The 13,506-nt window shown below is 41.7% G+C and overlaps 2 protein-coding genes across 2 annotated transcripts; both read right to left on the bottom strand.

Annotated features, from left to right (window-relative positions):
• Positions 1-581: 581 nt before the first annotated feature.
• mterf4 (mitochondrial transcription termination factor 4) lies at positions 582-2,803 on the bottom strand. The gene is made up of 4 exons (XM_069685370.1): positions 2,761-2,803; positions 2,013-2,454; positions 1,736-1,920; positions 582-1,053 (listed from the first exon to the last, which is right to left on the bottom strand). Exons 1-4 carry the CDS (start codon positions 2,785-2,787, stop codon positions 655-657), a joined length of 1,053 nt encoding a protein of 350 aa, XP_069541471.1. The 5' UTR covers positions 2,788-2,803; the 3' UTR covers positions 582-654.
• Positions 2,804-4,024: 1,221 nt separating this feature from the next.
• On the bottom strand, positions 4,025-13,244 carry pask (PAS domain containing serine/threonine kinase). The gene is made up of 20 exons (XM_069684228.1): positions 13,046-13,244; positions 12,568-12,797; positions 12,301-12,471; positions 11,986-12,120; positions 11,630-11,764; positions 11,209-11,437; positions 10,481-10,662; positions 10,266-10,395; positions 9,636-9,804; positions 7,987-8,171; positions 7,626-7,752; positions 6,331-6,923; positions 6,101-6,243; positions 5,827-5,994; positions 5,563-5,688; positions 5,330-5,464; positions 5,030-5,229; positions 4,596-4,729; positions 4,328-4,477; positions 4,025-4,203 (listed from the first exon to the last, which is right to left on the bottom strand). Exons 1-20 carry the CDS (start codon positions 13,242-13,244, stop codon positions 4,025-4,027), a joined length of 3,720 nt encoding a protein of 1,239 aa, XP_069540329.1.
• Between the last annotated feature and the right edge of the window lie 262 nt (positions 13,245-13,506).

Below are 13,506 nucleotides of genomic sequence, written 5' to 3'. Positions count from 1 at the left end.
ATTTATAAATGTCTTTACAGTATTTCTTAGATAAAATATTCTTGGGGTATTAATACATTACTTGAGACAAAAATCCCTTGCTTCCGTTTGTGCAGACACACTTATTGAACAATTATTGATTGATCAAAGGTTAATTTTCTTACCTGATGTCCAGAAGAGAAAAACCTCCCTGTGTAGCACATCCATTAGGCTTAAGGCTTCTATAAATCAATGGCCGTTCTGTACAACTGGTCTCATCCGCCGGCCTTATCTGATGCTCTCTTTGTTGACTCATACAGATAATGTAGAGATGGAGAAAGCTGCAGCCACTTGGTCGTCACATAGTAACAGGGAGGAGCTTTTATCCGCTTAGCTTCCTCTCACGTTGTAGCTTTTTTAAATGATTTCTACCCAAGAGGTTTGAAACCTGTTTTAGTTGTCAGAGCTTAAACACATCTTGGCAAAGTTTAAAAGCCTTTTTCATAGTTGAAAGAATGTATGTGAGAAACTTTTAACTGGGTTCATGACTGAAAGTAATTCAGAGAACAAGCTACATAAATAACAAACCTGAGCTCAACAAACAGTTAAAGGGAAGTATTTTATTTGTTTTGTTACACTCTGATCTGCATTTTCCTCTTTCAGTTATTTCAGGTCCTCTTAGTCCCTCCCCCATTGTCATTTCTTTCTTCTCTTCCTGTACGCACTTTTACCTCGAGCCTCCTCATCTTCTTCTTCCTCCTCCTCTTCATAATCATCATCATCATCACTTTCAGCTTCAATGCTGCCCATCTGCTGCTCCTCTTCACGCCATTCACTTGCCATCAGTCTCTTAAATACATCATACTCCTCTGCTGACGCCATGGCGACATCTGTGAGGAAGGTGTCCTGGTCCACATTAAGGATGCTTTCCAGTTTGGGGTTGATGATGATCGTCTGTCCTTTCTTGTCAGGGGTCTGATAGAGGCCCCTGCGTTCCAGGAAACAGTGACGACAGCGCACCTCGTCCAGAGTGAAGCGGAACAACCTGGACTTAACCATCTCTGCCTGTTTGACTCCCATTCGGAAGTAGACGTACTGTGGAGAGAAGGGTTGATATTTGATGTTAAAAACAACAACATAATCATGGGTTTGAAAACATATAACAAACCCTAAATAAAGACTTAAAATACTAACTGTTATACAAATAAAATTCAGTGATTCTACAACAAGAGTTAGGCCAAAGATTAAGGTTAAAAGCAGTAAAAGCTCAAATTAACCATGCATAGTTCAATTACATCCACCAGAGGGAGCACTTTAGCTGCGTCACATTTACTTACAACTAAGCAGGTTTGGAGAATGAAGTGTTTTCACACTGGAAAAATCAAATAAGCTAAAAAAAAAAGTCAGTATGTACACTAACAATGCTGGGTTTTAAATGTGGTGATGATAGACATGATTGTCACACAATAGAAGGAAACAGACCAGCTGCTTAAAGCTGGTAAAAACAAATTAAATTGCAAATTACAGGAAGGCTGCTACAATGACACCTCCAGAAAAACTATTTAAAAAACGTAATATTATATGAGAGGTTTCTTGAGTAACTGTCAGTGCAAGTCTCAAATCAGATAGTGAAAAATATTCAGTATGTTTATTTCTTGTACAGAAATGTGCTGATTGATACATTTGACAGACAGTTCTTTATGTCTCATTGGTATGTCTGAAATGCCCTCCCTTGGAACCATCTGTCTCATTCATTTCTTCAGTTTTACATACTGACCTGAAACTTGTACTCCAGCTGACTCAAGTTTTCCACAACTACAGCCGGACTTTCTCTGAGGATGTCTGTGACCTGCTGGACGGTAAACAGGCACTTCTCTCTGAGGAACACCACCGCACGCTTTATCTCCTTCACAGGCACAGTCAGGATCTGGGGGTAAAAGGCAACCACTCTCTGCAGACTGCCTAAAGGTGGACATAAGGGAAGTAACAGTTTGATAATCACACAAAGAGAACTCTATTATTATTGCACATTTTGAGCATGAAGTACTTCTCACCTTCAACTAAACCTAGTTTCCGCAGGTTGCTTATGCGCTGCTGAAGCAGGGACTCCTTCACAGAGAAGAGTTCAGGACATTTTTCCAGCAGTTTCAGCACACTGGAAGGATTGAGGCCCAAAACAAACAAAGCTGTGAGAGTTGACAAAGCATGTTTGGCAGCACTTCCTCCTCTGATTTTGGACACTACATCATGGATCTGTTCTGCCTGTGTGTCTGTGAATCCCATATCAAGCAAAGAGTGAAGGGACAGCTCGGTGACTGGCTTCCTGGATAAAGGATTGAGTTCATTGAGGTTTTGTTGTGTTGACTGAAGAGTACTCTGGCTGGTGGAGGAACAGAGCAATCTGCAGCGGATGCATAGAGGCTGCAGGTGGCATGTCCCAAACTGAAGTGGACTGAATACAGAGGAGGTGGCGTTTCTCACAGTCCATATAAGAACCTGAGGAAATAATTCATTGTTAGAAAACACTGACAGCAGCTTCGTTTGTTTAATTCCTGTTATTGTAGTATTTATGAACAGCCGAAGTAAGATAAGAGTCGCTGTCACGGGCGTACAGAAATTACAGCTACGATATGATTAGCTCAAGTTAGCAAACATGAAGGGTATAGCGTAAGTTTGTGGACTGTCAGTCGTTTTGACACTTAAATAAAACACGTGGCTCAATACGTGAAACCGTTAAAATGTGTCAATTATATTGGGCAGAAAAATAATAACGTTATCATCTTAAATTTTAATGTAATTTACCTGACGCGCCGCAGCTCGGGTACCCATGCTTGTCCGTCGTACAACTATTTCCGTCTTTAACGTAAACACAGCAAGTGCAAGATAAAGGTTCCGCCGTCCTGCGCTTAACGGCGCACAGGCAAGAGAAAAATATATTATATTAAAAATATATATATTACATATTTCGAACGATTTCTCTTTGGACGGATAATAAGCATTACACGTGGTTTTATCAAAGAGAAGAAAAAACGTTATCGTGTCGATAAACCAACGGTTTTTTTTTTTTCAAACAAGGGATTCCAAGTTCTCTGTAAACTATATTATGAGCTGAGAAACAGCAAAATGCCTATTCCACACCTACAAATATCCTTGTTTATATAACAATGAGTTTAATTATTGATTGGCATGTACTTTTGCTCAGATTAACATGCAAGTTTTGTGTTTTCTTTAAATCTGCAGAATCAGACAATCACAGAAGTTATTTGATGCAGCAATGTGAAAAAAAAGCACGACACTGCAATTTAAGGATTTTCGGTTTACTTGCTTCTCAAAATTGAGGTAAATATACATTGTTTGCATGATTTGCATGACAACATGATAAAAACTTCCTACAATTCAGATTAACAACATTAACAGGCAATTCTTCAATCATTACTCTTTTAAAAATATAATAAAAGGAAAAGTCTGTCGTAAAATATTTATTAATGTAAAAAAATAAATAGATAAGATATTGTAAATATACTTACAATTTTAATTAAAACATTAAAGATAAAAATCATGAATATAAAACACATTTACTAAAGAAAAGCTGAATCAATACAACAAATACCATCAACATCAACCAAACCCAGGTCTCTGTTCTCTGTACTTGGTAAAACAACAAAAGGTTGTGATCACCTGTGGGCTTTGGTGGCAAAGTTGGATCCACATAAACCACTACTATGATTTGAATGACTTCAATTTTCCCTAAATGCAATATAAATACACATTAAATAAAAGGAAAAAAAACTGGCACATCATGATGCTGTTGCTTTTCTACGTATAACACGTAATAACACAAAACAACAAGCACAACAACAGCTCTCACCCCACAGCCACCTGAGTATTCTTCATAAAGGCAAAAGTCAATTTGTCTTTAAAAGATTCAGCCAAGGCAGAGCGGCGTCGGATTTAGGGCTTGGACGAACAAGCTTCCCTTTTCTGATTTTCCTTGTTATATCTTCTTTTTACAGCTGGAGGCTAAATGCCGGGTCGACGGTTGGCTTCCTCTCCTTTTAAATTCAGTCTAATCCTCATGGAGGTACTTCTGAAGCTCTGTTTCAAGAGCCACCATTGACAACCTGTCATCCTCATCTTCCTCCTCCTCCTCCTCCTCATCATCAGGAAGAGACTCATCATGTTGATCGGGGAACAAGTCTTGCCCGACATACACTTTAGGACTCGCCCCCTCCTGCTGTGGTGAAGCTGTTAAAAAAGAGGGCACCCTGAGTTTAACTCTACTATCTTTAATATGCACAGCTGAGAGCACAGATTAAAGAGTTTCTCTATGATAACTTTATTTCTAACCATAGCGCTAGTAAGTACTTACAGTAGCTCTGAGTTGTAGAGACCACCTCTGTCCAGCTGTACTCTGCTAGGGAAATGGGCTGGCTGATCCAGGACTGCAGCAGCAGCTGGTCCAGAGTCATTCTCTGAGCGGCATCCGGGTGCAGCAGCTCACATAAAACCCCATGCAGGTCTAAGGATGGACAAAGATAAATGTCAGCATTAAGTTATAAAAAATGTTTCTGGAAACTGAAAGCGTCATTTTTTCTGTTATCATTAATTGAAAACTGTTTGTAGCCTGAGCCTCATACCTGGAGAGAGGGGGAATGGAGGCTTCAGTTTGGCCTCCAGGATCTCCTCCACACCACAGAAAGGGTTTTCACTGAAGAGCAGAGTGTAGAGCAGCACACCGAGAGACCACATCTCCAGCTCCGGACCCTCATAACTACAACAGAGCCCCAACAAGAAGACATTAAAATGCAATACTTGGGAGCATTTTATTCATCAGTTAATGAAGTGTTCCTGTATGGCTTTATGATCCATAAACTTTTATAGCTAAATGTAATGGGTTAATGGGTCATAAAGCCAAACAGAACTGGAAAACCTATATCCTGCTGTCAACTGTAATGCTGCGAATGCTACGAATGAGCTGTGTGAACAAATTCCCTCTTTAATCTAAACAATCTACATAAAAGGACAAATAAAAAGTAACAATGCCCCTAATTCTCAGATATAATGTACGTACGGATTTCCCTGCAGCACCTCCGGGGAACAGTACTCCAGTGTGCCACAGAAATTGTAAAAAAGCTTCCCGGGAACCATCATGGCAGCAGAGCCGAAGTCTATGAGCCGGATGTGGAAACATTTGTCGATGATGATGTTCTCGTCTTTTATGTCCCTGTGAAGGATGCTCTTAGTCCTCAGGTAGAAGACAGCGGCCACCAGCTGTGAAGAGACCAGAACCTCACGTTTAACAAGGAACAAACCTCACATTAAATCGTCTTACCATCTACTGTGGAATATATTTTCTGGGCTTTGTTCATACCTGTCTGAAGATGTAGCTGGCCAGAGGCTCGTCCAGCCTCGGCTGCAAGTCGATGAATTCAAAAAGATCCAAACCATCTCCATGTTTCTCCATCACCATCTGGAAGTAACTCCCATTCTCAAACACCTCCAGAACCTAGTGCGGGGACAAACATTTAAGATGAGCAAAACAACTAAGCATTAATCAAATAAGGTTTTTGTGTCATTAAGGTTCTGCTGTGACAATCCAGTTACCCTGACTATGTTGTGGTGTTGTACTCGGGTCAGTAAGGCAATCTCCTGGCTGACTCGTCCCAGCATGGGGTCATCGACCCAGCAGTCGTTCACTATCCTAGCCTTGCTGATGAACTTCACGACCACCTGCAAATGTAGAAAATACAGGTAATCATGTATTTTGCCTTGATTTGATGACGACTGATGTCAAATACATATACACAGAAACTGCTGCATATTGGATATAAACAATTACATTACTGCATCAGTTAAATGTATTCTTACTTCTTGTCCATCAAAGCGTCGTACTGCCTTCCAGACAAAACCAAAGGCTCCTTTCCCCACGGCTTTAAGAGGCTGGTACTCTTCTTCAAACTGCCCGTCACAGGCTCGGGACTGCTCCAAGTCCATGGTGGAGCGCAGGGCCTCCCCATGACTGACATCACCAATCCTCTACAGGAGGAATGAAAGTAAAGAATGACAAGTTGGAAGCAGAGAAACATTATTTTATGTTTTGATTGATACATCTTTTGTGCCATTAATCTTTGCTGCCACTGACCTCGCCTAGACTGGCTCCTGATTGGTTGTGCAGTGATCGATCTGTTTGCAACAGCAGCCCCTGTTGTCCGGGCCTACTCATCCACACACAGAACATGGAGCTCCCATCGGGGAGGTCAGCCCTGCAGACATCACACTGCACAGCTGGACAGACAATAGAGAGCTGGTTAAAATCTTTTAGCTTTATGTAACACAATCTGTAGATTTTTGAGGGATAAAAATTGCACCCACCGACTCTCGTGCCATCTCTGTGGTATGCGCTTCCTTCATATGTCCCCTCCAGTATCTGCATACCGTCTGAAGACAGGTTGTGTCCATTCACCTTCTGTTTCTTAGGAGTAGATGTGGCAGGAATGTCTGTCATGGACTGATTCCCATCGTTCATTTGCACGCAGAACCCTTGACTCTTGTCTTTATGAATCGTAGAGAGGGCTGCCCACTGATCCTGCTCGCCCTGCTCTTTTTCTTCTTGCTCTTCACTTGAGCCGTGTGTGGCCTCTACACCAGCTCTGTTCCCAGTCTCGACAAGCTCTGCAACCTGGTCTGAGCCTACCACACATGGGGAGGGAGTACGCAGGAGCTCGGCTGTATCGCAGGATGTCATGGAGGGTGTGTTGTCATCATTGTATCCACCCCCGCTGAGGAGCTCTATGCTTCCGCTCAGGTCGAGGTCAGCCAGGGCCCGGGTCACCAGATCACCATTGCTGTTTAGGTCCAGGAAACAGCTGCCTGAGTCCACTATGTGTGCTGAGCGCGACTCTTCAGTCTGACCTGGATCAGAACCACACTGTCCGGCAAACTTTTCACAGAAACCAGAGGAAGACCTGTGAAAATGCATTTAAATAAACTTGTTAAAGAACTACTGATGGCATAGTCTGACACATGTTTTCAGAATAAACACATCCAGAAGGTTTCATTCGATTAGAGGTGTGGAACTGTGAACATTTAAACTTTCTGTCCTATTCCTATTGTTCTCTGTAATCAAAAGAAGCAATAATATTTGAAATTGGCGCCATAGCTGTGGAGAAAGTTGTACAAACAGCTGGTGGTTTCGGCCATTCTACATTCCACCCAGCATGCATTGTGCCCCTCCCTCTGGAAAGGAACGGTCCAGCGAGAGACGCTGGACTGAAATACTACCGTTTTGGCTGCTGGCAACGGCTCAGAGCGGTACAGAATCCGAAATTCAACGAGAATATACCAGTAGATCGCCTAATAAAATTTCGGGTCTGCAGGTCTGACGATTTTGAACGAGACATGACATCAGAGGTGGGCGCCCTAGATTGCGGAAGTGTAGTTTAGCAAGCTCCCTGGCCTCCACCAGATGATGTGTTTTATGTAGTCTGGCGGAGGTTTTCCAGGGCTCATTGGAGAAGTGGATAGCGTCCAACCAAAGGCACAGAGCGAAACTGCATTTTTTTCTCCTACTATAATGGCATTAGCTCCCCATAATAGCATGACAGGACTGAGGTTGTAAATCGGCGAACTGGCCCTTTCAGATAAAGAATTGCACCTTCGACCCTCACCTGCTCTCCAGTGAGATGACCTCAAAGCTGGAGTCGTGGAGCACAGAGGCACACGATTGTTCTTTGCCTACACCAGGAGGGATGTCACCCACCCTGCCGACAGCATGTCCATTCTGAGAGGGAGTGTCTAAGGAGGTAAAACAAAACAAAGACAATCAGCAGAATGCTCTGTAGACTGCTCTATGAGGCTCATTGTGAATATAACATTTCTCCACACAGTATGAGATATTTCCGCTTTGCACATTTTGCAGTGTTCTGTTCATTTTCTTCTGTTGCAGTTCAAGGAAAAAGAATAAATAATAATGAACACAAAAACTACAACAACGTAGCTGCGTCCTACCCGATATAATCTGAGTCTTACAGCCGAGCTGCTGCTCTCGGTTATTGTGTGGTGGTTTGGAAACCAGACAGAAGGTGTCTTCTTCTGGAGGGATCACCCAGGTAAATGTCTTGAGGAGTGCCTGAGTGGTGTCGGCACTGCCTAGCTGGCTGCTGCAGGGAGCCATCTGGGCAGCCTGCTCCAACAGCTCTGCAGTGTCATCGGCCCTGAGGAAAGATTGGCTGGATTTTAATCTCAGTACAGATGAGTCATTATGCCAGTCACAATCAAATATAATTGTTGTGGTCACATTGATTCATGCCATAATAAAATTCTGAAAAGTAGTTATGGAAATGTAGGTGCAAATATGTTTATATACTTAACAGTTGTTTTATTAGCAGGATGGTGAGGTGTCACTTTCTGGGTGTTAGCACAAATTGAAGTACGTATTATGGAAATAGACAGAGACTTGTGCATACACAGAATGAGTGGTGATAACTCCAGCCATGTTTTTTTTTATTATAACCAGTTTATTCATTGATTCCTGACCCTCAGAAAAGCCATTATTCTTCTTTACCCTCGGCTAAAGAGCAGGCACTCTGATATGAATAGGCCCCTTAAGATTTACTATTCTTTAAAAGTGAGGAAATGTGAGGAAATAGCAAATGATTATCTGCTGCGAATGTCACACTTAATGATCCTTTTTTATGCGCAAAGAATTGGAAATCATTAAATATACCACTTATGCAGGCATAAGTGTAAACAAGCCTCTATGAAGATGTAGGAGCTGTTTTTTAAAGCAGGCAGTGTTTTCCCAGAGCACTCAGGGTGATGAACGTTTGCGCTGTAGAGGTTGTAGATCTTACATGTTTAGCTGCAATAAAAGCTCAAGACTATTAAAACTGTACAGTTTAGCCAATATAATCAACAAGGGATTATACATTTCTCTTGGTAGTAATAACAAAAAGATTATTAGCCACACAAAAACAACACCATAGTAATTGATATTTCTTTTTCACTTTCTTATACACCCTATACCTCTCATTAAATTTCTTAAAAAATGATGTAAAAGAAAATTGTCGAAGTCCAAAAATACTGTAAATAACAAAAAATATTTTGACCAAAAATGCAGGGACATTGTTTGTCCAACAGATGGCACAAGAGAAGGGCGTTCATACACTGTAAATCCCAAGTCTGAAAACTTCTTCTTCCAGTATCACAATCTGGATTATTTCATCTTCTAAAGTTATGAAAGACTGAACCGAAATGAGTGAAATCATTATGATCCCAGGTTACTAAACAACTCTGATCATGATTAAACGCTGACGCAAACCCAGCGCATACAGAGACAAAACAGTGGTGAGCTATAAAAGCTTTTAAAGACTGTTTTAGTATCTCTGTTGTGTGGTTAGATACACAGACAGGGATGTTGGGTGCCACCATAGAGGAGTTTTGTTTTGAGATTTACAGCCAGGCACATTAAATATACATGCAGCAGCTTTTAGAGGCCTGGATGTTGCTACAGCAGCTTTTAGCCGTCCAGTATTTGTGAGAACACATGGCACAGATTTCGGCCTACTCTAAATGTCTGCTGTCATATAATTTTCTGTACGGCTTTAACACGTCATGCTCGAGATGTTTATTATGCTTTGGTGACCTATGAGAATGGGGACATATGGATTGCTACTCACGTTAGCACACGTGTGGAGGTGACAGCGGGGGGAGAAAGGGTGGACAAAGCGCCCTGTTTTTCCAGCCTGGTGCTGGTTCCAGTGAAGATCCTGCCTCTCCCTGTGGAGGTTCTTCCCAGGGCAGCATGATGCACCATGGCCATATCACCAGCCACCAGAGAGGAGGGGTCTAGGATTGTGAGAAAGAAGGAAATTATTATATCACCGATATAGACATATGGTACGAGGTTTTCAAAGCACAATAAGTGCTCTCCTGTTGTTATTCTTGTCTTGTTTTTATCTGGAGGATTGATGTGCACTTAGAAACTACAGTTCCCATAATTTGGGGATTGTTAACAGGATAGATTATCCTGTAGAAGGGGCTACAATTTGAGGTCTATTATTTAGCCTATATTAGTTTATATGTCAATAGAGAGATTAAAGTATGCAAAATCAACTATCATCTGTTACTTTATGCCATATATCAATTATTATTAGTTATCATTCACATACACTGAACGCCTTAACTTTGCCGCTCTTTAATGACTCCGCTTTGTTTTCCTTTGCAGTTTAAGAACATCTGATTAAGACAAAAGGGGTTGTGCAAAAGCTGCTGTTTTGAACACATCACAAATACATACAAAAGCTCACCATATTTCCCTGAAACTTTGGATGAAGCTGCACTTTTACCAGCCTCTGCTTGAGAATCAGAGAGGGAGCTGTCCTTTCTGTCGGAGTCCGACATCCAACCATAGAAACCGGGCATCAAAAAAGTGACACTCTGTTGACAACAAAGCAGCAGTGGCACAAGTCAGAATTTGCCTGGTTGTCAATCATGTCTTGTTTGGACGGCCACGTTGGCTCACCTTTCTCAGCAGCTCGTCCTTGTTGTAGCCAAACAGACTGAGAGCCAGGTGGTTGTTGATGCTGCAGATCGAGCCATCGGGGTGGAGGAGGAGGAGACCGCTTAGAGGAGCGAACACCCAAACTGTTCCAGAGTACTCCAGCGCGGGGCCGGGGGAGAGGACAAGACTGTCTTCTTGGACATCTGTAAGAGTGAAGATACATGTTTTAGATGCACAATAAGTTATAGTAAATCTACTAGATTTCCCTTTATGATGAATAACATTGTTCAGAGCACATAACAAAACAAAAGTGATTTATTTACATATAACAATTGTTTTAACAAGCTAATACAAAGTTGTGTTTTTAGGCTGCAAATCCCCAAACTTAAATGTACAAGGTTGTCAGAGAACAGCGACAATGCTGCATATGTTTTTATACTCCTGATGGTTTGCTTCATCCAAACTTCCCATCCCTTTTATCAGTGCTTGTTCAAATTCCCATTACTTTTCCTTCAGGGATTTACATTATCTTACCTCTCCTGTATGTTTTTTTATGAGAAAGGTTGAGGAGTATACACTGCAGGATGTTTGTAAGTGCTTGGAGCAAAATAAGATCCACAGTGGATTATGCACCACTTCTGCAGAATAATATTAGGTGCTTTTTAATCCCTCTCTGACCTAGCAATAAGGCCTCAGACTGAAAAAAACATCCTTACCAGTGGGGGTCTCTCTTTCATAAGGTTTTCCACACTGTTCAGGGTTTGATCCTCCTGACCTGCACACAGAGAAGGTGAGAGGAGAGCACGGCTGCTTGTCCTCTGCATTTGATCTTCCCAGACTCTCTGTTGGACAGGTGTAACCAGTCCCATTGTTTTGATGTAGGGGCCTCCCGCATACCACTTCGCCCTGAAGTTTGATGCACAGCGGGACAGATGCACCCCCTCTGCTTTTCCCACACACTCTCTGAACCCTCAGCATCTGAAAGAATGAAGGAAAGGCTGACAGACTTAAAGAAAAAACCTGAGCTCAAACATTGTCTGATACATTTTCTTTTCTGTGTTTCCGAACTGTTAAAGAAGCGTGTTCGTAAACAGAAACTTGAAAGCAAAGCTTATGAGAAAGATTCTTTCCATAGCTGAGTGGGTCAGTTTTGGTTGTATGTGTGCTTACTTTGGGCAATGCATTACTGTGGAGGGGGATTTGTAAAGAGGGGATAAGCTCTTTAACAAACATCCCTTTTAACTCGTCAGGGTGGCGGTATCCATGGAGTTGGGCAAACGCCAAGTCACAGGTAAGGATGCTGCCCTGGAAATGAAATTAAACAGGTTAAAAAAGAAATGTTCTGATGGGTTAGAAAATTGTAACAAATACAAAAAATACATATTTAATCAAAGATTTGATGAGAGTAGAATCTTTTTTTTTTTTAAACATTAAACATAAAACACAGGAGACAGCAGAGGAATTACTAAGCTTGCTAATGCTGCTTACTAATTACTAAGGCTGGGAAATAATAATGATGTACTTACATCTTGTGAAAAAGACAGGAAGGCTGATGCTCTTTCCACATTTTCCATCATGATGAGCAAGTGCTCTTCATTTTGGGACTGTTTGTGGGTACAAAGGGACACTGGCACCTCTCCAGATAATGTCACAACATCCACCTAAAGAAAATCACGAAACACACTTTTTGGCATACACAGACACATCCTTGCGACATTGCTGTAGGATATTAAAGAAATGACTGAACACTTGTCAAATATAATCATGTGTGTTTTGAGGAAAAATCAAAAATGCAATCCACCCTTCTCATTTTAGGGTTTTTGACTCAGCATATTTCATACCACTTTTCCAGACACAGCCGCAACAGTTCCATCCACAAGCAGGAAATCTTCCTCCAATGCATCTTCCAGGACCTGATTGGTTTTCTTCACGATACAGGACAGCTTTTTTCCAATGAGGTCATTGTTGGTGCACTCAAACAGTTTGCAGGCCTGCTCATTTGCTGACAAAATCTTAAAAAATGGCAAAAAAAACACATTAACAAGGACTGCTTGACTGATTTGGCTCAGCCACTACGGCTCAGGTGAAGTGCACACATATTGTAGTACCTGTCTGGTTTTCTGGTCAACAGTTAGAATGACTTTGTTTGGGTTGAGGGCAGATAGAGATCCTGACAGGACAAACTCTCCGGAGATTAATTTACTGATCAAGCTGTCCTCTTTCTCTGACACAGTGGACGGATGTGGCAGGGAGGCAGCAGAAACTTGGGAGCCGGGATGTAGGCTAGAGATTTGGTGATTTCTTTCTGCCACAGAAGTGCATACAACCACTGGTTCATCTGTAAGCAAAACATATTGACAGAGAAGTCTTTAAAAAAAAAAAAGGTTTCTACCACCATCATCCTCACAATTGGGGCTTTGTTTTTTTGTGTCTCTAACTCAGTTATAGTCTATATACCTTTTTCAGAGTTGCTGAAAAACAGCTTATATAGAATTTGGTCATACTTGCTTGATACACAGCTGCAAGGATAATCAATTTATTCATGTTTTTGTGTGCCTTTCTCATAATTACAACCACAACACTTACCTTTCAAGTTTCCAGGATAATAACGACGTTTTAATGCGACAAGGCTCTTCTTGTGCAGCGGTCTCTGAGTACATGGAAAGGACTTATTCAGGTCATCTTCTGAGAGGTCAGACCAGAGGTCAGGCACCACACAAATAGTGTCCCCTTTGCCCCTGCTGCTTTGGTTCGTCCCAAAGTTAGCCTCAGTCGACAGAGACATTGCTGTTGGTTGACAGAGAATTACTGGATTGCAGCATTGTTACAAGAGTTCACGCTAACAGGTAAACAGATTTCAACAGTTTAAGCTAACAGAGAATGATTTATTGATACCATTTTAGGTGCCTGAGGTACAACCGTCTTTTCTGAAGAGTAATGATAGCAAAACACTTACCCCAGGTCGTAGAAAGAAACGATGCCGCTTGTTTTTCCTAGCTGTGAACGGGCACAGCAGTTTCAGTTGACGCTAGTTGACAAGGTAACGT

This window comes from Semicossyphus pulcher, unplaced genomic scaffold, assembly GCF_022749685.1.
Source record: "Semicossyphus pulcher isolate SPU_LCO1_2020_fin unplaced genomic scaffold, fSemPul1.0.p SCAF_7, whole genome shotgun sequence".
Taxonomy (NCBI): domain Eukaryota; kingdom Metazoa; phylum Chordata; class Actinopteri; order Labriformes; family Labridae; genus Semicossyphus; species Semicossyphus pulcher.
This window is presented reverse-complemented; position numbering and strand designations above follow the sequence as displayed.

Bases quoted from the DNA above. Each gene is read 5' to 3' on its own strand.
- pask (XM_069684228.1), bottom strand. From the start codon at position 13,244: ATGTCTCTGTCGACTGAGGCTAACTTTGGGACGAACCAAAGCAGCAGG. The intron at 6,244-6,330 runs GTGGGTGCAATT...TTGTCTGTCCAG, and splicing joins CAGAGATGGCACGAGAGTCG to CTGTGCAGTGTGATGTCTGC. The intron at 5,465-5,562 runs GTAACTGGATTG...TCCCCGCACTAG, and splicing joins AACACCACAACATAGTCAGG to GTTCTGGAGGTGTTTGAGAA.
- mterf4 (XM_069685370.1), bottom strand. From the start codon at position 2,787: ATGGGTACCCGAGCTGCGGCGCGTCAG. The intron at 2,455-2,760 runs GTAAATTACATT...TTATTTCCTCAG, and splicing joins CCCGAGCTGCGGCGCGTCAG to GTTCTTATATGGACTGTGAG. The intron at 1,921-2,012 runs GTGAGAAGTACT...GTCCACCTTTAG, and splicing joins GAAACTAGGTTTAGTTGAAG to GCAGTCTGCAGAGAGTGGTT.